The sequence below is a fragment of the Alexandromys fortis genome, unplaced genomic scaffold (assembly GCF_014885135.2).
Source record: "Alexandromys fortis isolate MF-2015 unplaced genomic scaffold, M_Fortis_MF-2015_v1.1 scaffold_0, whole genome shotgun sequence".
Taxonomy (NCBI): domain Eukaryota; kingdom Metazoa; phylum Chordata; class Mammalia; order Rodentia; family Cricetidae; genus Alexandromys; species Alexandromys fortis.
The window spans coordinates 41,744,402-41,770,258 of NW_026067949.1; the positions used below are offsets into that span (position 1 = coordinate 41,744,402).

At 40.6% G+C, this 25,857-nt stretch overlaps 1 protein-coding gene across 1 annotated transcript in view; it reads right to left on the minus strand.

Annotated features, from left to right (window-relative positions):
- Adamts3 (ADAM metallopeptidase with thrombospondin type 1 motif 3) overlaps positions 1–25,857 on the minus strand; it is a 206,238-nt gene that overhangs the window by 163,807 nt on the left and 16,574 nt on the right. Inside the window, exon 3 of the mRNA XM_050150175.1 lies at positions 22,304–22,710. Coding sequence (XP_050006132.1) covers positions 22,304–22,710 — 407 coding nt within the window. The remainder of the gene's footprint in view (positions 1–22,303; positions 22,711–25,857) is intronic.

Sequence of the window (25,857 nt, forward strand, 5' to 3'; positions counted from 1 at the left end):
CACTCACTGATGAGTCCACTGCTGAATTGGATGCCAGAAGGTGAGGCTCAGATGGAGGAAGCATGTGTCTTTGGAAGGTTCACCTTGTCCCCAAGCCCTTGCTCTTGTTTTCTCTGCTCTCTGGCAGTAAAGCAAGCAGCTATATCCTCCTACCATGGTATCCAACCTACCACAGGTCTAGAAACACACACCCAAGAATCCAAGAACCAAAACCTCTCATTGTAAACCAAAACCAAAATCCCCTCCTTTGTGCTGATGTTCTCAGCTATTTTGTCAGTGACAGAATAGTGACTTATTTTGCTATTAATGAATTCTGAAGCAATTTATTCACTTTGGGAGAAAGGGTAACATATGGCCATTTATGAGTAAGTCTTGCTATGCAGTCCAGGCTGACCCTGAACTTGTGATCCTCTTGCCGTACCCTACCAAGTGCTAGGACTGCAGGCATGCACAACCATGCAACACTAGCTTTCCTTGCATCCTAACAAGCATAACAGAAACCTGCAAAAATAACCCTATTTTTTTTACTTGAAAATTACACTCTAAGATGCCTAATGGTGTCCATTCATCATCATAAGCCTGTGAGTGAAGTCTTACAGACTCATAACCCCATGAGGAGACTAACCTTAACCTGAGGCAATCATCTCACAGGAACTGGATTGTCACCTTAGGTGACAGGGATATCTGCAGAATGACCTTGCAAAAACTGCCCTACCGTAATGACCACAAAACTCAGCCTAAGATTGTTCACGCACGCACTCCTTTCACGCCTTGGACAGTCCTTCCTCTATGCAAACCAATGCCTCGGCCCTAAAGATGGGTGGAGATGCTTTCTCTCCACTGTCTCAAAACATCCGTTTTCATGAAAACCCCTTCCTGCCTTTGCGTCGTCGCTTCTGTTCACTGTCTCTGGGGCAAGTGGCCAGACCTGACACCCTGGGCCCTGCCATCTCAGGCCCAGGACTCCTGTGACAGACACATGGATCAAAGCGTCATATTTCACCCACAGAGATACATAATGATGTCAATTAAAACCAAAATAAGACAAAAACCATCAGGGTCTTATGAGATAATGTTAAAACCACATATTCTTACAATAATTTTTTTTTATTTTTATTTTTTTTGGATTTTTGAGACAGGGTTTCTCCGAAGTAATAATTTTATTTTTTGATATAATAAAAATAAGTCAAGCAGGAAAACTGTATACAAATACCAGTAAGATTAAAATCATGTAGATAAGAAAAATGTATAACTTATCTTATGTAACAGCCAAGCAATTCTACATATTTTCTTTCATTTCAATAAGAGCAGATATGAACATTCTACATTGAAATTTTCTTAAAAGCTTTAAAAAATAATTGTATGATATGTCTATTGCTTCTGCTAGTTCACAAAACTAGCGAGCCTACCAATATGCAGCCTACTCAAAAGTGACTCATCATGACAATATTTCCAGGCAGAACATGAGAAATATCTTTAACATATGACCTGAACCATAGTGAGAGCATTTCAAATGTCGGAAAGAATAAGAAGGCACAACTTGTTAAGGGTATCACCCTTTCAAGGACAGTTTCTTCATCAAGATTCAATGTGTGCACAAAGAACTACATCACTTCTGACTTGGTTTTGGCTCTATTGGGGAAAACGCTTTGAAACAACGTACTTTGCTCTCTGTTTCCAAAACTCTCTTCCCTAATGTATTTTTGTTTTAAAGTTTAACAGATATCAACTTCAGAAACTTTTATTTCTCATTTCATTCTCTCCCCCCCTCACCCCCTCCCTCCCCACCTTTTTTTCTTTTTTAGCTCATATACTTGAAACTCTTCTTTTGGTTTCCTTCACAGAGTCTTGTGATCTGTCCTAAAAGAGTCCTGCATTCTCCTGACATGGACATCTCAAGTCCTTTCAGAAATATGGAAACAGGCGAGCTTTTAGGAATGAATAAAGGGAAGGACTGAGGGGAGACAGGCAGGAAGTAAGAAAAGCACAGCTGGTCCTCAGAAGCGTCACTGATCTAAGTTCCCAGGAAAACAGCACTACACCTTTCCTAGATCAGTTCGCATCAGCGCTGTTCTATGGCAATGACAAGACTACATAAGTAACGCGTTGAGAAAATGTAGAAAGAATAGTTTGGTAAACAATGCCTCAGGCACTGTATTACAGGTTCCTGTGAATCACTGATGGCTTGGCATAACCTGTGAGGTAGTGAGGAAGTATTTAGTTAGTGAGGAAGCTGATGTACAGAACAGCTTTATGTCCAGTGTGAGGGAGTCAGGAAGCAGCCACTCCTTCCAGGGTAGAGCCTGACCTAGTGTGTTTTTGTCATGAGTAGTAAGTAAAACATGCCCTGTTTGTCTCCTTGGCCAGAATTTTCTCAAGCATGAAGCTGCACTACATGGAAACCAGGTCCAAGGGTGTCAACCGAATGGAATGCTGACACGGATCACTCCATTACTCCTGGTTCATTTGAGTCCACTGAGCGGGGCAGGCACACAGAACCAGGCAGAACAGGACGTTGCATGAGGCCTCCTTGAAGCACTCCGGACTTACACCTAGCTGTCTTAGTTAGGGTTTCTAATGCTGTGAAAAGACACCTTGACCACGGCGACTCTTATAAGGGAAAACATCCAATTGAGGCGGCCACTTACAGTTTCAGAGGTTTAGTCCATTATTGTCATGGTAGGGAGCATGGTGACCTGTAGGCAGACAGAGTGCTGGAGAGGTAGCTGAGAGTTCTTACATCTTGACTCACAGGCAACAGGAAGTGGTCTGTCTTACTGGGTGTGGCTTGAGCATATATGGGCCCTCAAAGTCCGCCTATACAGTGACACACTTCCTCCAACAAGGCCACACTTCCCACTAGTGCCACTCCCTTTAGAGGTCATTTTCTTTCAAAGCACCACACAGGGTGCTGGGTAGAAAGGTGCTGAATGCAGAAGTGACATCTGGGTCCTGGTTTTCTGCATTGCCACTGGGAAATTCAGTCACTCTCATCATCGAGTTCCTCCGAGAATGGGTTTCCTCGGGTATAAAACCAGAAAGCTCCTCTAAGAGCCAAGGACCCTATGGCCCTAGGGCTGAAACCCAGGACTTTTACTCTCCGGCCAGGCACACTGGGAAAGGCATCCGGAGGCCGATGTCGCAATTCCTGCTCATTGCGTCAGAAAGATTTCCGTGTACATGACTTTACTTCAGTGGGACAAATGCCTGGTATGAGACGAACTCTAGGTGAGCCACCTGGGTCAGGTAAAAGATGGATAAGTAGGTGCCTTTCCCAAAAACAGTGTTCGGCCATGCCAAGTGAACCTGGAGAAAACCCATCTTCAAACTTCTCCCTCAAACCCCACCAAAAGTAGCCAGGCATGGGGAGAAAAAATAAAAAAGTAATGAAAACTACTGACATATCTAGCGTGTCTCAGACAGGAAGCAAGTTATGACCACACATTGGTAGGAAACAGTCCAGTCACTGAGATGGGTCGGCCCCTGAAGGAACTTTGAGAAATGGATTAGCTGATCTTCTTTTGACCTCAACCGTCAAAGCAGAGACATGGGCAACTTCAAGGTTGGACTAAATAAGCCCACGAAAAACAGAATACAGAAGGCATGTGTTCTTTGCTTGTGTCTCCATTTGATGATCTATTTTCCCAAGATCTTCCCAGGCTCTCAGCCCTTTCTTGAGTAAACTTATGAAAAACGGAATACAGAATGCATGTGGTATCTCCCTGTGTCTCCATCTGAAGGTCTCTTTTCCCAAGAACTTCCAAGTTTCTCACCCACTTCCTGATCCGTGCTCATGTCCCAGTCCCAATGGCCTTCCTGTTTTTTCAGCAGTCTATGCCTTCAGGAACAAGTTGACTCAGTTGCTTCGGCAACGTCATCAAAGCTAGAAATCTATAACTTGGGGAGAACAAGATGGTTCAGGTGGTGCAGGCACCTGCTGGTAAGCCTGAAGGTCTGAGCTGTCCTCCAGAAGTCCATGTTCTTTAAGGACAAAAATCAACTCCAGGAGTTGTCCTCTGATGTCAGCATGCATGCCTGGTACACATCATCATACACAACCAAACAAGCAAATGCGCTAAAAGCATTGAAAGCATTAAAAGCATCATGTCAAATTATGACAATATATGCATTTTTTTTTTTTTTTTGGTTTTTCGAGACAGGGTTTCTCTGTAGCTTTGGAGCCTGTCCTGGAACTAGCTCTTGTAGACCAGGCTGGCCTTGAACTCACAGAGCTCCACCTGCCTCTGCCTCCAGAGTGCTGGCATTAAAGGTGTGCACCACCACCGCCCGGCAATATATGCATTTTCTAATAAAGTAAATCCTAGGCAACATGAGTAGGAACTGGAGAAGAGAGAATTTTTTTAGGCTCTCCTTAAGTCATTCCTAGGTACCTGTGAACAGCACACATCAAAATCTCCTCTGAGAGAAACATTGGATAGAAGGGGAGTGGGCAGTGAAGTACTACAAAAGAATGAGACAGCCTAAGCCCAGCCAGCACCAGCCTTTCGATGGCTTCACCCAAAGCAGGAAATTGCTGTGCCTCTCCATGACTCCCTTGCACCGGTGCCCAGGCAGCTGGCCAACTTCCCTTCTCTGGCCTCTTCCCTGGCCTTGCCCAGACCGCAGAGAGTCAGTGCCACCCTGGCCCCACAGTAACCCTAGCTGGCTTGGGAAGCTGGCAGAGGCCACATCTGTGCTATTTAAAGCTATAAGCAGCTACTGTGGCTGGGGATGAGCTGCTTAGCAAGAAGGGATAAGGCCTGAGGTGTGGATTTTCACCGGCACCGACAAAGGTACTCACCTGCTGAAATGAGGCACCAAACTGGAAAGACAACAGCCCAGCTCCCTTTACTAATCACCAACACTCATCTGTATACCCCATCTAGTGATTCTGCTCAAAGCTAAATTGCTTGATTTCAGATCCTCTCTGTGTGAAGTTAAACAATTAGAGACCCAAGAAGAAGAGCAGCATGTCTCATATAGCCGGTAAATATCTGAATTACTAATTATATGAAAACAAAGACCAACAATGCCTGGCACTTCAATCTGCTCCCTGCATCCCCCAAAGCCAAGTTTTAGTCTTAAAAAACAATGAAATGATATGTAACAGATATTATACATATTAAAATACCCATATGGGTTACTTTATACAATGATGCACACAGTTTTATATGCATTATAAGTATACATAAGCAAGGAATGCATACAAGTATAGAGATGCGCATATGTGTATCTATATTTAGTTCAAGTTCCCTAAGTGGAATATTTAAAAAACTTCACAGGCATCAGCACAAAATAATAATCAAAAGTGCAGGCTCAGAGGGAAGGTGGCCAGGAGTTTTATGAAAACCTAATAAGAGTCTCACTTCCCTTGGTTCCTCATACACAGACAAGAACTTTGACAAGACTGAGACCATTTCTATGCTTGGCATGGTGCTCACACATTTAGCTAGCATTAGTGGTATAGCATCTACTGTCGGCTCTGACAACTGAGAGCTCTCCTAAAGCTCCCGTTACCTCAGCCATTGCTGCTAAGCTGGTTCTATGTCTCCTTGATCTCTTTCTTCACAAAAGCAGTATTTCCAGGGAACACTTAAAGCAGCAAACTGACCCTTCTCCAGAGAACCCTTGCCTGGCCCCTAGCTCAGGTCACTTAAAGTTAGATTATAAATTAATTATATTATTATAAAGTTAGATCATAAAGTAGTGCCCCTTTCTTTATGGAACTATGACACCTTTTCAATGTTCACTCCGTTGAGTGACTGACATAGCCTGGAAGTGTTTCCCATGATCCAAATTCCACGGCTGTAAACTCTACACCCACGTTTGCTGCCTGGGGCATCCGCAGCATTCAAGGCACTAACACAGATTAGATACTCCAGAACAGGTGACTGAGTGACTGATTCAGTCCAGCTTGGCCCAGGTATCAGTCAGTCTGTTCTTCCCTCTCAAGAAGCAGGGAAGGTAAAAATTCAATCACAAGAACATGACGAATCTTGAGAGTTAACCCAAAAGATAAACGTTAGGGAATAAACATGACTGACTAAACAAGACCTGAATAAGGACAACACCAACAGACATGCTAACATGGAGAGATGGAGGGAAGAACACATGGAACCCAAGACAAAGAACAACAGGCAATTCAGAAATTCTAAGAGGGAGAAACAGTCTTCCCTGGGTAAAAGCCCCCAAGTTCCTTGTGCAATACCAACTTTTCAACCCTGAGAGAATATGAATACAAGTAAATTTACAAGAACAGAGCAGATTGCATCTACACAGTTAGAACTATACATATATATATGTATTAACATATACATATATGTAGTAACAATTAACAAAATAAAGGAGATGAACTTGAGAGAGAATGGGATGGAGGTGCACACATGGGAAGGGTTAGAAGAAGAAAGGGGAAGAAAATGATTTATCTATATTTTAATTTAAAAAAAATAAAAATAAATAAAATTTAGGAAACTCAGTCGCACAGCCCAAGACACTGAAGAGGAATGGATTTCTGTTCTTCCTTGAGAGGCATTATTATATTCTTTCAAGGAGAAATAGGCAAAGAAAGCATGACTTACAAGTGCATGGTTTTATAAACCAAAGGGAGAGGGACCTTGTATTCAGGAAGTTTCATTCAGTCAAGGCTCCTGAAACCTGGAATTCAGGAGCACTTGTCAGATTTCTGTAGGGGCAGCCTTAACTCAGAAGTCAATATTTCAGCATATTGTACTACTTCTAAAGAATTAAGCCACAGCATAATGCTTTTTATAAAGTTTTTAGTTTTTTAAACAAACAAACAAATCCAGGTTATCATGGAGATTTGCTCTGCTCCTACTGCTTCCTAGCAGTGAACTAGAATAACCCTGCCTTTACCTACCACCATGTTCAACTCAATTGTGGGTTAAAGTCAAGATGATGCAATTCGGGAAATCATATGGGAAAGGCAACACAAAGTGAAAGAAGGAAAAGAAAGCCATAGCTGTGAGATATTACTAATGTAGATAGCATCCATTCCCATGAACGGCTAGAGATTCTAAATCTCTAACTATTTCAAGTTCCCACATAGGTCTTCATTTTCTGAGCATTTTGTACAGGTAAAACTAAAGGCAACAAATAAAGGTTTTTGTGATTCACCTTTCACCGTGGCAGTCAATCGTCAACTCCAAAATTCACACCAACGGCCGCTAACATTAATTTGTTGAACAGTCATTGTTATCAGCCATTGTCAGAGAACCATGGAAAGGGTTCTGCAAGCCCCACCCCCAGCAAATTTCACCAGAGATTTGAGGTGACAATAGCATCAACAAGAAGGTTGGAGCCACTGCTACACCAGGCTGACGTCTCAGCTTTCAGTCAAAAGGCCAAGAAACCGCTCTTTAAAACTCAATGCAATACACAATGTGTGTTAACGTCTTGATTTTCTACTTGGCACTTTAGAAAAGACTATTCTGAGGAGAAATAGCAGGCCAGAGATAAAGGAAATGGAGATTGTTTAAAAAATAAAACAAACCAAAACAACAAGAATGACTATAAGTATAAATCAAAAAAGCATAATTGCACCACACTAGCAGGTGAAGAGCAAAACTTGCAGTGCTACTCCAGACTATGTTAGAAGTATAAATCTGGGTCCCTCATGACCATTCCAGTCAGTGACTCCATGGTGATGCCCTTCAGAGGATTCTGTGCCCACAAGGCCCCCTAAAGAGAACAAGGAAATCTCAAACTGATGCAGGCTGGCATCATCTGCTGGGTTTGCACGCCACTTGTGCTGGGTTGACACAGGTCCACTTGATCTGGATCCCTTCAGGTGGGAGAGGAGTAGATAGGGAGAGCTCATGTTCTTTAAAGGCTTATTATGTATAAGGCAGTGGTTATGGGAACCATTGGATTAGGATTTTAGAAATTATGGCAATTAGTCTGATTTTACTGGGAAGCCCCTTGAAGGACTTATAAACAGGCAGAAGTTTGTTAAATTCAGACAGCATTTTAGCTCAGTGACAGATGGAGAAAGGCGAGAATGGACCAAATGAGCTGGAAAGCAGATCCCAGAATCTGGGGAAGAGATTACAATGGCTTTAATAAGGCTAGAGCCCTGGGGATGCAATGAGATTCAAATCAGAAGTTCTAGAGAAACATCAAATGTAATAGAGATTTACTAGGAGAGAGGAGCTAAGAAATAATATAGAATAAGCTTCAATCATTAACAGAGTAAAAAAGTGTCTCAAATACACACATATATATAAACACATATATATGTATGTATTTATATTTCTAAATATATAGAGCTGGTTTTGGAGTTAGACACTGGCTTAGTCTCTCTCTAATTCCAAGCCTGTTTTTAAGAGAAAAGCCCAGAGTTTCTGTCTCATGTCAGGAGCCATGATATGGGACAGACTGCAGAGTTGACACACAAGGATCTGAGAGGACAAAACTACTAAAGCATAGATGATTGACAGTCTCAAGAACGGTGGTACACCAGGAACAACCTACCGTCACTCAGTAGGAACAAAAACGAATTCAGAAACTCACAGCCACTTCTTAGGAACTCATGTCCATTAACACAACACAAAGAACCACCTCAGAGCCCCAGCAGGAAATGTTGGCCTGAATCATAGGAGGACCCCAAAGCTCAAGGCATGTTAAAAGACTTGGTTCACATTTACTAAGTTTCTGTGTTTTACCAGAACCTGGCCACAGCCCCAGGAGATGGCACTCATGTGATTCTGAAGAATGTGCAGTTTCCAACCAAGGGGACTGAGAGGAAGTTGTAGTTGTACATACATAATCCAGTCTAAAGCCGACAGGTGCTGAGTCTAGCTGGCTGGAATTATAACAGAGCAGTAGGCAAGGGCCAAGACAGTAGTACAGACAAAAAAAAAAAGTTGAAATTCCTACAAGAGAAAGCAGGTTAGCTGATGTGATGACTATTCTTTGTTGTCAACTTGACTATATCTGGAATTAACTAAGACCCAAGCAGCCAGCTACACCGTGAGGGTTTCTTTTCCTTAATTAAACCATGTGAAGTGGGAAGACCCACTTCTAATCCAGTTCTCTTGAGGTGAGAAGATACACCTTCAACCTAGATCTTTTCAGGTGGGAAGGTCCCCCTTAAATCTAGGCCATAACTCCTGATGGCAGCCTATAGAGAGGGCATTGATGGAGGAAGTCTGCTCTCTTTGCCTGTTCGTTCTTCCTCTCACTGGCAATTCCATTTCTTTAAAGAAATTAGAGCCCACTTCTTCAGGATTTCAGGGTACACTGAAGAACAGCTAAGACATCCAGCCTCATGCACTGAACAGCTCTGTATTTCTGGGCCTTCCATTGGTGGACAGCCATTGTTGCATGAGCTAGACCACAGTCTGTAAGCCATTCTAATAAATACATATATATGTTCCTCTGGAGACCACATACATATATGTTCCTCTGGAGAACCCAGATGAAAATGGCCAGGGAAAACCAGCACTAAGGCTTATAAAGTAGGAGCAATCAAGTATCACAGTCTGGTACTCACTGACAAAGAATTAGCAATGAAAGTTTAAGGACACTCTGTAGACTTAGTAGATCTTAGGAAGAACATTCTGGGGCAGGGCTTATAAATCTATGTCTTTCTAAGCCCTCCCAGAGGTCATGATGCCCTTGAAAACAAGGACGATCATTGGTCTGGTTGTACATCCAGTAAATGCAGCACGTGAGAAGCTATCCCTGAGAGCAAAATGCCTGCCTACAGTGGCACAACATCCCTACCCTGAGGTGACTGCTGTGTCCCTAACAGCCCATCTGAGGGACAGTTCATTGTACTTAATTATATAGTAAATACATTTTGTGCTTTTAAAATGGTTTTATTTCCTCATCTTATTCAGAGTCAAGCTAAAACACTTTCAAAAACAGCAGTAGCAGTCAGGTTCCTTGGAGCCTTTAAGAACACAGAACTTTTCATGTTTAGTACACTAAAAACCACACCCAAAACAATGGGTAATGTGTTGCTAGAAAGTAAGCATATCTCAGAGTCTGTAAATATAAACACTCATTCATACAGTTTCCACTGCAGCCCATAAGTAAACAACCAACCCTCATCATTACTCATTAGCAAGGGCCAGTGTGATGTTTGGATCTCTCCCTTGGTCAGGAACGCACTGTCCGTAAGGATAAAGAACACAAAACCTAACTCCCGAGCCATGGAACTCTGCTCCTAGAAGGAACCTTGGGAAGCTAATAGTTACATTTCCAAACTTTAGTTTCCCGAAGCCATAAAGATTCATCCATCATGAAAATTGCAAATGTCTGTGACTGTGACATCAGACCCAACAGACCAGGGATTAACTGTTTCACAGGAAGAATAATCAGAGAGTAGACACAGTGTGTCATCTGCACCCACTGGGACTCCAACCAGAGATTTTATGTTCTTGATGATTAAAACGTAGGGAAAATGAGGGCCAATGAGATGGCTCAGCAGGTTAACTGCTTGCCCTGTAGTCCTGAGTTTGATCCCCGGAACCTATGGAAAGACGGAAGGAAGGAGAAAACTGATCCCACCAAGTTCTCTTCCATATGCACACCATGACAATGCATACCCACACAATGATGGTAATATTAATAAATAAAAAATTATATAAACCTGACATGTAATTTGTCAGGTTTATAAAATGTTTCAAAACATTAAGATTCAGTAAGTGTACGAAAATCACATCGATCTAACTGACACCCTAGTTTTAAGTACATAAAAGAACAGCATGGTAGGATGGGAACTCTGCCAATTTCAGAGCATTCTCATAGATTAACGCTTGTCTACTCTTTTCTAAGCATGGATTACCAAGAGAGATCCTTCTCTGAAAACCTTACTATCAGTTGGTAGGAGCTAGGAACAAAATAGCTCAAATTCTTTGCCCACCTTTATATTCTAAGTGTAGATGTGGTCCCATAGTTGAAGCCAAAGTTAGCAATGAGGCGCAGCTGACCAAACAGAGATCTCACGGTGACTTAACTTTATCTGGATACACATCGCTAAGTTGGGGCTGCACTCTTGCTCTGGCAACCAGTGAATACCTCCTCAGAGCCAGGTATGCGGCTCGAAGGAGTGTCCAAAGCTGGCCAGAAGAGCCTGAAATACTGGCACACTCTCAGTAAGATCAAATATCCTGATTTTTTCCAAAAGGAGGTATTATCCTAAAAGTCCAGTCCCCACATGGAAAGTGCTGCTTTTCACGGGCAGTGCTAAATAAAATGTTTCCCGCTGGACCTGCCTTGCTAATGTTTGCAAATTCTCTTCTCTCAGAAGTCACATGCTCTAGAGCCTACCTTGAGATGGGACCTGCTATGGTCAAATGACACCTGAGCAAGAGCAACACGATCCTCTTGTCCCATATACATCTTCTACCTGAAGGAAATCACTGGATGGAGAAGTAGGCCAGAATTTGCCTACATTTTTAATTGGCATGAGAAAATCCTGTTAGGTAAACAAAAGCTTGCTACATCCCCAAGAGCCCACTTTGATAGGGTCATTCAAGTGCTGCATAGTCCCTTGCTACCTCTGGTCTCATGATCTGAAATTGCATCCAAAGGGGTCAAGAATTCACACCCTTTGATCTTCCCGAGAGAAAAAGCACACCAATTGGCTGTACAGTTCTAAATGGTCAGCCCCAGAAACATACCTATAAGCAACAGTCTACAAACTGAACAGGAAAATATATGTCTATACTTTACATATATGCATGCAATAATAATTAGTGGAAAAGGTCATGAATTTGAAGGGGAGCAGGTATGTTATACGGGAGAGTTTAGAGGGAGGAAAGAGCAGGAGAAATGTTATAATTAAATTATAATCTCAAAACAAGAAAATAAATTAACTGTAAGAAGTACCTTATGTTGATATTTGAAAACCAAGAATCTTGTCATTATTTCCATTATTTCCGTAATCATAAAACAGCTGAGAAAAGAAAAATAAAAAAGAATGCACATGCCTTGCCAGGTTTTTTTTGCTTGGTTTTATTTGTCATAGAAGACTGCAGACGAGATAAAAAATAAAGATAAGGTAGACTGTTATCCACCACTGAGATACAAAATAAATAGACTAAGGAAGACAATCATAATATATGACCCCCAGGATCTGGGCAATGGTTCAGTCAATGAAGAGCTTGATATATAACATAAGGATCTGAGTTTGGATCCCTAGTGCACACCCATAACCCCAGGGCTGGGGGGATGAAGAGAGGAGGAGCCCTGGTAATAATAATCCCTGCGAACCCAGGTACAGTGAGAGGCTCTTTCAAAGACCAGGTGGAGAATGATTGATGAAAGACACCCAACACTGAACTCTGTCCTCCATTGCATGTGCATACAAAGAGAAAGAGACAGAGACAGTGATGACAGACAGAGATGGAAAGACAGAGGGAAGAAGGAAGGGGGCAGGGAAGGAGGGAGGTAGTAACATCCAAGGTCACAGAAATCTTCCTATCTCAAAAACATCTCACATTACAATTCATAACTTGAAATACATGTCTGCAATAAACCTTAAGGAATAATAACATTACAACCTCTACCTCATTGACATTTCTGAAACTAGGGTGTGGGCTACATCACACCACTAAAAGAAGCCTGTCAGCACCAGAGGCTGCTTTCCTGCTATGTGATACGCTGTCACGGTTACCTTCCCTCTGCTAACTGAAGAATCTAGTCCATGGAACAAGATATCTCCAAATAGAACATAGATTAGAATGTCCTACGTAGCAAGGGAGGAAAATGAGTAAGATGTGTGAAGTGTGGCTTTGCCGTACTTCAAGTCTCCAGGTTGACAGAGATCAGCATGCCCCTCTGAAGAATTGTTAACACAGGCCTGCCTGCATCATGTAGAAAAGTAATCTGAAATTTACAATGATTTTTTTTTCCTTAAAGTCTTTATTTCAGAGCAATCTATGTTTTCTACAAATTAGTTCACTGTCTGAGTTGGGTGATTGCACTACCTTTCATTTTTCATCCTTAATTATCAACACAATAGTATTAATAAGTATTAATAAGAAAATATTAAAATAAATAATCCTAAGCAGTTAAAAAGAAAGGCTCTTGAGTAAGAGTTTTTGGTGTTCAGGGCTGCACTGACATCCTTTCCAAAGCCTTGATTGGACAAGCACCCTTCCCACCTCACTGAGGGAAAGAGACTCAAAAAAGGCTATTGGGGTTACTAAGAACAGTAAGTGATGGAAATACAGTCCAGGTTTGTCTGCTTCTAATCCAAAATTGTGACCACTCCCAAAAGAATTAATTTTCCTCCAACCATTTCGTTGCAAGGAAGGCCACATGTTGGTTCCAGGCTGCATAGTCCAGAAATATCCCCACACTGGGTGCCAGAAGAAGAAGGACACTAAAAAGAAACCCCACGCTAACTCAGTCAGTAGAGCATGAGACTCTTAATCTCAGGGTCATGGGTTTTGGCCCCATGTTGGGTGCCAATTTGTTGTAAGAAGGCTGCTAGTTCATTCCCCTACCACCTAGCAGTTCAAACCCAAAATAATCACACAGAAACTATATTATTTAAATCACTGCTTGGCCCATTAGCTCTAACTTCTTATTGGCTAATTCTTACATCTTAATTTAACCCATCTCCATTAATCTCTGCATCACCAAGAGGTTGTGGCCTACCAGCAAAGTTTTTAGCCTGAAATGTCTAACATAAGAGAAAAAACTCACATGAAATACTAAGAAACAGAAAATAAAGGTCATTCCAAGGAATATAAACAAAGTCAAAAGATGTAATATCTAAAAGCACTGATGGCATAGCTACTAGACTAATCAAAGGGAGGATGTGGAGGCAAGAGGAACTTGCATAGCTTATCTGCATCATTTCACCTAAAATGTTTTAGAGAATAAAAAGCAGGGACAGATAAAATCAAAACATCAAAAAATAAATAATGTCTGAGTAACTGGTGGGGGGCAGTAGTTTTCCAGTGGTGCAACTGCTACTATTCCCCTGAACAAATGCTTGTCCATGCTCCTGTAGTGTTAGCCAAAGTCATAGGGTCACAAACAAACAAAGATATGACAGTACAAAAGGAGGGGCTACTTGGACAAAGAAAGGAGAGCAACAAGAGTCAGGGCGGACAAGAGAGAGTAATGGGGAGATGAATAGTATTGCAATACATTATGTTCATGTGTAAAAATATCATAATGAAACCCATTATTGTGTATAATTATATGCTGGTAAAAACATTAAAAAGAAAAAAATCACCCAAAAACTCTATCCAGAAACAGAAAAAAAAATGCCTTTCAAATTTGAGGAAGAAGATATTCTAAGATGAATAAAAACTAAGAGAATGTGTTACCATTAGAGTCCATTTGCAACAAACGCCAACAGTGACACTGGTTGAAATAAAAAAATAATAGGCATCTAGCTAAAATCATATGAAAAAAAAGCAAGACCTCATAAAGGTAAATTCAATAATGGAGCCTTACAAAAGCTAGTATTTTTTGATAATGGTATATAATCTTACTTTGACTTATAACATGATTTAAGAGACACAATACATACAAGTGTATGGGTATCCACATTATTCATAGATAGATGTGTGTGTGTGTGTGTGTGTGTGTGTGTGTGTGTGTGTGTGTGTGTGTCTGAAACTATGCCACTGGGCTGACAATTAACAAAACCCCAGCAACAGGCATGAAAATATCTCCATTTGAATTGTTAGTCAAGGCAGTCTAAGTGACTCTCAAAACAATAAATCTCAAAAGAGCTACTGCTTTTGCCCTTGGCTGCCTCTTGGAGGTGAAGATAAGACCTATTGATAAAGACACCACACACTTCAAACGCAGGACTCCTGATATTCAAGCGGATCTAACTTGAAAGCCTTCCTACAATCTATTTTTCATAGTACCAAAAAGTACTACGTAAGTGTCAAGAGAGAGAAGCAATCAATAGTCTTAACTATGATGCCAATGAACTGTAATAATGACCAGCATGGCAAGTTATCTCTATAGGTGCAATAGCGTCACTCATATCTTGGCAGTCACCAACAGTTGTCTAACTACACTTAAGGTCCATTCAATAAGAGCAAAATCATGACTGGTACTGAGACTTAGTCATTTATCCAGGCCTAGCAAGGTTACAAATCTTAGAAGAGAACTTACTACTGTCCTGACTACTAGACAAGCATGATTCCTAACTGTATCCTAAAACCTACCTGTATAACCACAGATAAGTGTAGCTCTCATCCCTCATTCAAAGACCTTCTCTTTACAGCAAAAGATCACAATGCAGGATCATAGAGAGCCCAGCACCACATGATACACCTAGAGCTCAACTCCTGCACTGAAGCTGAGAATTTAAAGAAGCGGGCTTGGAGGCAGAAAGGTTGTAAGAGCTAAAAGACCTCAAGTCTGTGTGAGAATCTGTCTTCTAGAAATGTCAGAAAGCTTGGCCTGTGATATGTTAACAATACGATTAGCTAAACAAAACCTGAGCATTGATAATATCAATGGACATGTTGACACAGAACTGAGGAACCTCACAGGACCCTGTCCCTAGACAAAGAACTACAGACATCTAATGACTGCTGAGAGAGCGAGCAAGGGAGAATTAGTCTCTCCCAGGGATAAGACTCTGGTTAGTCAAAACAAAGTGGTCAGCCCTGAAATCATATATACACAAACCACGTTAAACAGATTCAGGTTTATTTATATATTTATGCACTTAAGTATATGGGTAGCAATAACAGATGGTGAGGGAGAGGCCAGCAATTTGAGAGGGAACTGGGGAGTCACAGGGAAGGGTCTTGGGGGGGCATGGGTGGTATTCGAGGGGAAGGCAGGAGGAAAAGTTATATTTTAATTTTTTTAAAAGTTTAATAAAACAGATTAAGGAGTTAAATATTTTAGTTTAAATTTTTAGACACAAAACTCACAAATATAAAATTTTATGACATCCATAATTGAAAGAAGAGACAGAGCTACTAAAAGAGCAGAGTTTTTATATTTTAACACTGTTAAAATAAGTTTAAAATAGTAAATATACATTTCTGACAAACAGTTGTCATTTTTATCAAAAAAAATCTAAGTAAAGTTAAAAGTTAAGCTAGGAAAAAAAACTAGGTTCAGAACAAGAAGCTATCACTTTAAGATGCTAAATATAATTCCAACATAGCCACAAAGAATACAGCTAAAGCATACATACAAAAAAAATGACGATAAAAGAGTTAAAATGTTTTGTTGCAAAAAAAATCACCTAAACATAAAGGAAAATAATAATAAAGGAAATGAGAGACAAGAATTGCTATCAACTACTTGAAGCTATACATCAAAATTAAGACCTTTCTTTGTCAGTAATTTAGATGTAAATGGGCTCAATTCTCCAATCAGGACAGAGATGCACAAAATGGATTTTCAAAAGGAAAATAGGAACTGGAGAAATGGCTTAGTGGTTCAGAGTCCTGGCTATACTTTCAGAGAACTCAGGTTATATTCCCACCCGCGCATGGTGGCTCACAACCATGATTTCAGTCTCAGAGGATCCAACACCCTCTTCTGCCAATGTGTACACAATGGTGCACAGGACATGCAGGCAGGCAAAGCACACATACACATAAAATGGGTTATTTTTAAAGAAAATACACAACCAGGGCTGCCTACATGGTGTAGGCTATCCAAGGGAGGATGAGTAAGATATCAGGGAGTGATCAAGCCCAAGAACCCCCAGGCCTCCAAACCATAACTGAATATGGATAGGCCCATTGTATAGGTGCGGAATGAGTAGATGCAGATGTTACAAACTGATGGGCAAACCAGGTCACAAATCCAAAGAGGTGATGAGGTGAAAGAGGGTTAACAAAGAGGGCAGGGGATATAAACAAAATGTATTATACACAGGGCTGAAATTGTCAAAGGATAAATTAGTTATTTAAAAAAAAAGAATCGTGTCAGTGGTACACTGCTTTTGCAACATAACTCAGAGTTCTGGGAACTCCTAATCCAGAATGCCATAGGATGTTTATGCAGCAGGAATTCATGAATGAGTTCTGGAGGCTGGAAGCTCCGCCCCATGAAGCTGGTAGTTCTCCTGGGGCCTTTCTCCTTGGCCAGTAGAGACACCTCATCTCCATATCCTGCTATGCTCTTGCCTCTTGGCTTGTCTTTGTCTGAAATCACTTCCTCTTTTCAGAGCAGTGATTTAAGGCCCAATATAATGACCACAGTTTTTTTTAATCACCTAAAATGTCCTTTCTCCAAACACAGTCACATTCAGTGGTATTCAGGATAAGAAGCAGCTTGAGTGGATATATCGTTCACCAGATAACAATGTGTGTGGGTGTTGATCCTTACTACATCATAGGGAATTTCTATCCAATTTAAAGAGTTTAGGAAATACCCTAGCAAGCCCTTCACCGTCTATTATGACTCAAACAAACACCACACACAGAGTTCTTTGTTTCTCAGGGCCTTCTCCACAGACACCACAATGGATTCCTCATTCGTGGCGAGTTCTCGCTTGCTAAAGGTTAGGCATGCAGACTGCCCTCTTAGCTTACTCAGACCTGAGACTCTGGGTCTCATCTCCGAATTCCAATATTCTACAGGTAAGACCTAGTAGGAGAATCCATTGGTCCCTTTAGAGAAAGATGGAAAACAAAATGGAAGAGGGCCTTGGAAAGATCATTCATTTCATCACAAAACCCCCTGATATTTGTTGCAAAAAAAAAAATAGCCATTTGGAAAATCTCAGGCAATATAGAGTGAAAGAAAACATATATAATAAAATAAAACAATAATTCTACTATACAATGCTTATTAAAAAATCACTTTAGGTCCAGAGACATAAGTTAATTAAAAGGGAAGCCCATCCCATATATCAACTTTAGGCAAAACAGACTTTACAAAACAAGTTTCAAGAAACAAAGGAATATGTCCATTAATAAAAACATATTTAAAAATCATAAATATCTGCATAAGGAATATCAGGCCATAAAAATGCATAGAATAGCCAGCCAGAGAATGAGTGAGTAAATGAAAACAACATGCAGCTACAGTTGATACTTGAACACAGGGATAAAGGATGCTATTCTCTAAACAACTGAAAAGTCTCATGGGGCTGGAGATGTAGCTCAGTGACTGGGTACCTGCCTAAAATGTATGAGACACTAGGTTCAATGTCATAATACACCAAGAAAAGGAGAGAGAGAGAGAGAGAGAGAGAGAGAGAGAGAGAGAATGAATTCTCATGTACAATCAACTCCACAAAAAAAAAAAAAAACTTAACTACTGGTAGTTTTCAAATGACTGGAAATTTACCAATAACAGTCAATTATCACATATTAAATATGGTAAAAAATACAAAAGAACTTGGAGGGTTTGCTTTCTCTTTTCTGAATTACTATAACTGAACCCAGGCTACACAAACAATAGGCAAGAATCTTTCATGAAGCTAAATTCCCTCTTAAACTTTTATTTTGAGACAGGATCTCATGAGATATATTTTTTTTCCTGATACTTTCCAATGATGAAGGACACAGACTGATAAAGGGTAAAGAATTAGCATCCCATCAATTTTTAGGAGTGAAACTGGTAACATTCCAGATCACTGCAAGTACAACAGGAAATGACCGCAAAACTCTTTTGGCAGTATACAATATGCACTATAGTTAATTTTAAGCAATTATAATTTAACAATGCATCTTTAAATTTAGCTACATTTCTCTTGACTGAAAATGATGCTGTGTATGGCTGACTTTCCCAATTATGTGATATGTGTTTATAAATATAAATATATGTATACATAAATGTGTAGAAATACATATCCCTTATATGAACATACCTATACATACCAATAGAGACTAGATACTATAACATAAACTATGAATGAATATCAAATCAACTCCCTTATTAGTACAGGAATTACTGGTTTGCCCTCAAGAGTTTAGTGACATTGATTAGATAAAATTATATTATCTTCATCTGCATTTTACTTTAATTTCTGTGTGAAAGCAGAAATCACTAAAAGGCATTAGAAATACTCTTTAGAGACAGAATGAAGAAACCTGATTAGAATGTAAACAGACAGGAAGGTATGGGAAACATACCAGATGGAAGAAACCAAACTAATATAAATCTTCATAAAGAATATAGTTTACCTCCTCAGATTTAAAGGTTGGGGAGCCTGAGATTTTGGGAATTGACTCTGATTCTCCAAAAGCAAGTCCCATACTTCTCATAGAAAATTCGAGGAACTCTAGAAAAAGAAATTACTGTTTGTATGAACCTGTCTAAATACCAATGGCAAAGTCCACAGGCCTCCAGGACATGTTCTATGAGGAAAAATAGGATCCATCAATCTTTGCCCTGTCGTCATCCTGAACATCCAGGTAACCCCGACAGTATCAGCCATGCATCTGAGCATCATCTGTGAGATGGCCTTCTTTTTCTCTTTCTTCCCTTCATAATCTAACATCCTTGTCCTACATTCAGGTAATGATGGGCCTGCTCTATAGGGACCCTCCCACACTTTTGTTGCATGGGCTACAAACCTCATGAAATCAGCCTTCTCAAGCTCTCCCCAATCATGTGACCCTAGAGGTGTGCAGTTCTTCCCACCCCTTCCTTTCCTTCACCCTTGATTGTGCTAACATACACATTCATCTCCTCAGTTTTCCAACATCAGAGTACAGCTTTTCCATCAAGACTACCATTATCCAAGGCAGGAATACTCTTTCCATCGTCTAAGTTCTCACAGTCCCCCCTCTCATTGTGTAGCATCCTTGATATCAGCCTGATTCTTTGATTATGATTTTGCATACCTTATTTCCAGTTCTCACTAAAGACAAAGGCTAAGCCTGGCCTACTTCAATATGCACCCCATGCATCAAATGCACAAAGCCTGGCACACGTGAGTGTTTCACTGCTGTCCTAACTTGGATCAGGGTGTCTACAATCAGATTAATTGGAACAATAATCACCAAGCTTAGGGGATTTTGAAGGTAGGCTTAGTTTACAGAAAATCTGCGGTCTCAAAGAGGAGCCCCCCACAGGGCATCGTGTCACCTCCATGATGTTCTTATCTTCTTGCTTCAAGTATAATTTGCCCAAAAGTAATGTAAGGGGCTCTGACTACTGTTTTCACAGTCACTTACGCATTTCCTCAGTACCTTCAAGAAACTACGTCAGTTATTACGTGGCATGAGATATAATAATGATTAAATGATGGGCTAACCCATTACTTTTTATTTTAAATATGTACAAACTGGCTGCCTCGCTGCATGAAAAGGGAGGACAAGGTGGATGACGTGGGTGAAGGCTCAAACCTGGCATAGGTCACACAAAACTAGACAATATCATCAGCGACTATGGGGCATGGAAGGATCAAGCAAGCCATAGTTTAAGAAGCAAGCTTGCAACAGTCATGGTCTCATAGATGAAGCAAATGGGGGGACTTTTACCAATCGCATTCCACTTTCTTTTTTATCTCCCTGTATACACTGAGAATTACAGTCTTTCATCTGAAAACGGCCTCATGTTGACCTGGAAACACAGTTTCAGTCTTCTCTTCCTCAGAGTTTCTACGACACCGAAAGTCAGTATGTAAACCAGAAAGGCATGATCCTCCCCTCTGCCCATCAGTGGGACACAGCCACTTCCACAAGAATCTTGTGGAAGAAAACAGTAAGATGACACTGGCCTAGAGAGAGGAGCCTCAGCTCTCAGAAGCAGATGTTCACCCTCAGCATCTTAAAGGTCAGTCCCCACCAACCAGCTTCTCCAAGTGCCCTGCCAGGGACTACATGGCCATGCCTATTTTTAGGGCCAAACATTTCACTTACCAGATTGAGCTGAATCTACAATTACCAAATGTTCTCAATCACACGCACACTGTTGGAGTCTTTCGAAAACAGACTTGGTTAAAAATGTGCCTCTGCAACCAGACTTACTGAGGCAAGCCATGCAACGGCCTGTGCTGGAAGGGACCAGATCTCAAAGCAGAAGCCCTGAGGATGTTTTTGTTAGAAGTTGGCAACTGCCCACACAGTTCATTTGGTCCTGCCCAAAAGATCCAACAAGGATAAAATGCCTGTGATATTCACCAGATGTGACTATCTAATATTTTTGAAAAAGACATCCATCCATCATTACTAAACCGTTAACCTTAGCATCCAGGACCCCTGATGTTATGACGGTTTCCTGTTCTAACCCTCAGAGAAGCAAAGGTTCAAGGGCAAGAAGGAAGAGGAGAAAGAACACCTCCCATCTTTTTCAGTCATACTTTTCCTGTTTATCTTTTTTACATGCCATTTTTACTAGATAAAACCCAATCCTTTCATCAGAAGTTAGAAGTATTTTTTAAATGTGGAAAACCTTAGTGCTTGATAATCTCCCTTGATCTTAAAAGCAGCCCAGAAGGAAATCACTGACCTCCAGTAACCAGAAAAGCAATTAACTTACCCATTTCCTCCACTCCCAACCAGTTTCCCCTGCTGACAAAGCATGTTAATTAACAAGGCAACAGTGTGTTAGTAAGTCTAGAAAAACTTAACGCAAAACTCATGATATAAGATTATATCAAACATTCCTGTATTTCGGTAAACTTACAAAGCACAAAAATCAGTATGAGCTGTCACTACTCAAGTGAGTAATTTGGTGGTGTGAGACAGCACATGGCAGGACTCTGCGGAGAAAAGAAATAGTCGTCTAGGGCTTCTAGCAACAGTGTTTCCCCACCCCAGTGTAAACTACCTGCCACTATCATGACGTCTTCCCCTGAACTCACTTCCGAGAGGAAAGTTAGACGGTGAAGCAGGCCAACACCTCCTCCCACAGGCCATCAAAGGCTGTGTACGCTACAGGCATGACAGGGATGGGAGCCATGGTCATCTCAGGGATAGCTGGAACAATCTCTACTGACAGAATTGTGGCTAGAGTCGAGAAGACAGTGGGGAAAGGGGTTGTCCACCGAAGCAGAAGTTTGTTCCAGAAATCTACAGAGAGTAGGGACAATTCTGGGGCTGGGTAGCTCAGTGTTTCTAACCTAGAAATATGGTAGCCTAGCAAGAGGGACACTATACTTTATCAATTATTAGTCACCTTTGTCTAGTCATGTCTTCCCAAGGGAACGAAGTTCCTGCAAGACTCAGGAAATCCAGAAGGTTGTAAGATGGACAAGGCCGTATACAGAAGCCATAACAGTTGCAGGGCAGAGGGCGCCTGCCCCACCCACCAAGCTGCCTGGAGTTGGGTTTCCTTTCCACCTCTACCTTGCGATACTGAGGACACACTGAAGGCCAACACCTGCACACTCCCATGTGCACACACACACAGGAAAGGAAATGAATCTTACCAGACCATCACAGTTGCTAATGGCAACAGAGGTTCCTGGAATGTCCATGATGTCACCAACATAGGCACAGCTAGTCTGCAGAGGCTCTGATCTCCAGATTCTTTCCGAAGCACTTCCGTGTTGACGGCCCTTTCTGGGGTCAGTTGTATTCCCAGGCACCGGAGCTGTCTCATGCCATTCCACAACAGCCCCAGGAGCTAGGAAGCGAGTGTTGGGCTTTAGTCGAAGATGGAAATCTCTTCCAAATGCAGTGACGTTGAAGAACAATTGCTCTGAGTTAGATGACACATCCCTGGGTGACCTCTTTTTGTGATTTGCAGAAAGAATATGGGAAAGATAGTGTCCTTTTAGGTTTGTGCTAACTGGTGTCACCAGCTCATATTCTCTATATCTCTTTATTGGTAAATCTGTGGGTAAAAAAGAATTGTAAGACATCAGACAGGAGAGGGGCACAATGTAAAGAGTCACCTCAAAAAGCTAAACCACACTTTGCTATAAAATCTATTCCTGAGCCAGTCCATATTTATCATATTTTAAGAACTAAAATCATTTCTCCAAAACACTTAGGTAATTCAATTATTTTTATTTTTAAAAAGTATATTCAATCATGAACATTTACACTTTGTTGCTGTACTTAAGACCACGAATATGTTTCTAAAACTATATTTGGCTCACTTAAAATTAGGACATATTCCTAAATAACTCTGGATTCCCATAAGAACTTTTAACAAAGTTGTGATCATATGAAATGTCTTGATTTTATCAACAACATACATTGTTGTAGTATGGTACTATGGCACAATACAAAATCCTCACTTTAAAGAAAGCCACTAAAAAGAATCCACAATCTATAAACTGGCATGCAGCACCATAAGAGGAAGGTATTCTTGTTTTACTGTATTCCTTCTAAGGATCAGGTGTCCACTAGCTAGATCTTTGGAACCCACCTTACAACATAGGTAGCCATTGGCATACTATACTAAACCAAATTTCCCAGTCAGGGCCGTTTCCCCTACGTTAGTTGAATTTATGGATTTGGAAAAGATAAAATAACATTAGATATTGGAGGAAGAAGCAAGGGGGCAACGGGCATGAAAAAAGCAAGCATGGGAAGGAAAATATGTGAGCATGGATTTAAGATGCCCACTTTCAGAATTCTCACCCCCAAACTAATCCTGCAATGTGTTCATGTTACCTGACAAAATTGACTCACAAATAATGATTGTTTATAGAAACTGAATCTTTGTTATCTATTAAAATATTTAGAGCATGAGATCCCCAATGAACCAATGATGTGTGTGTACACTTAGTGTCTTAGTAGAATCACTGGGTCCTCAAATGTAAGGTCCCAGAAGACAGATGAGGCATGTGGTAACTTGAACATTTTTGATGTATTCATCAGTGTTTTGCTACCTACACTGGTCAATGCATTAAAACAAAATACCACTCTTGGTGACAAGGATTAAGCAAATAGGACATCTGAGAGTATCACTAGACAGGAAGAGTGAAAACTCCATAGCCCAAAGAGGGCTGGGTCTGACCCTGAGAGCTCAGCCACACATCCCTAAAGCACCTTAGTGAGTGAGGGCTGCTGGTCTCCCTTACAAAGAAGCCCACAGTGAATGTTTCCATCGATCTGGTGTAGAATGGAGCTGGAAATTTAGGCTATAAACACAAGAGTTAATGGGCAGATAGGGGGAAAATGTTTACAGGCAGGTCTGAATCAAGTCCTTGAATGTGGCCTATCACCCAACCAAGTAAGTTCCATAAGGATAAGGGACCACCCTACATTTACTTGATACTCTAGATATCAACATAAATAATCTAATATAAGATTTTTCTATATATCAGACTCTCCTCGTTTTTGGTAAGCAGACAACTTTTGCTTTGTCTATGCTGCTAGTCATACTGACTTCTAGTTCTCCTCAGAACCCATGAGCATCTCCCTACACCAATACTCGGCTATAACTCTTTCTCCATCAGCTTGTTGCTTCAAGGGAAGGAGAGAGCAATGCTTAAATTTAATTCATGGATTTTCCATCTCCTCTGAATGGAATTCACACAAGAAAGTCTAGACAACATTGTGATGCCTGGAATAAAAGACTGGGGAATACAAATGCAGAAGGCCCCACCACACCCAAGAGAATACTGAGAGCATCACCCAGACAGCAGTTATATATCCTAGACCTTTGAGATACTTCCAGTTCAGACAATACGTTCTGAATTTTTATTTAAAAGAAAGATGCTACATAAAACCTCTTTCCCTGATGTGAAAACATAAATCATTTTCAAATGTAGACACATAAGGAATCCTGAATTTCCAGTTTTCCTGTTGGTAAATTAGGAAACCTGGGGAAAGATGAACTCAGAAACCTCTAACACCCTGGAAATAACTAAGGAATGACCCAATTGCCTGCTATTTGTTGGCAAAATACAGTAATACAATGCTCTGTAAATTGTGCTTGGGAAGGCACCATTTCTAACACACCATTCAACATAGGTCAGTATATTATTCCTGTTCTGTAAGTGAGGAAGTGGGACTAAGCCTAACCCAGCAAGTGAGCTACCAAAGAAATATCTCAGAAAGTTTGGGCTCTGAAAGCACAGCACATGCTCATCCCCTTTAGCATAGATGGAACATCTTACTGTCAGTTTCTTACTCAAGATCTGATCTATGAAAGAAAGCTAGCATATAGCACAGCTTCAGTAACTTCTATAAAAGGTTTGAAATTCTAGTTCTTGTCTGAAAGTGGGTAGAAACTAAAAACTACAAAAAAAACATTTAACCTCATTTTACAATTATATAAGAAAACAAATTATGTCCAATATTCACTTACTGAATAAAAAAGTATGCATTTGACAGACCCAACTTCTACAGAGCAGTACTGTGTGTGGTTAGGAATGAACAGCAATATGCAAGACACCAACAAGTTGAATCAACTACCACCTTGACCAAGGTCTTTATATTTCTGTGAGTTTTTCCCACAGTTATCATCTGGATATTAACAGAAATTACAACATTATGTATTTGTCAAGAAGTTCACAAGATGTCAACCAGAAATTCAGTGAATACTAGCTAGTCACCATAAGTGTAAAATAATTACTTAAGAGCATATCATGTTCAATTTTTAAAGATGAAATTATACAACTGTCTGATCAATGGAGTAGAATTAAGACCCAGAAATAAGTCCACCAATCTATGGAGACCTGACTTTTGATGAAGAATCCAAAAACACATACAGGAAAATAGACAACATTGTCAGCAAATGATGCTGGTTAAACTGGATGTCTGAATGTAGAAGAATACAAATAGATCCCTACTTATCACCATGCACAAAACTCCAGATGGATCAATGACCTCAGCATAAGGCTGAATATACTAAATATACTAGAACACTAAGTGTTGAATAGCCTTGAACTCACAGGCAAAGAAAGGAATTTCTGAACAGAATACCAATAGCATAGGCACTAAGATCAACAATTAAAAAGACCTCATGAAACTGAAAAGTTTCTGTAAGGCAAAGTACATCATCATTCAGATAAAGTGGCAAAAA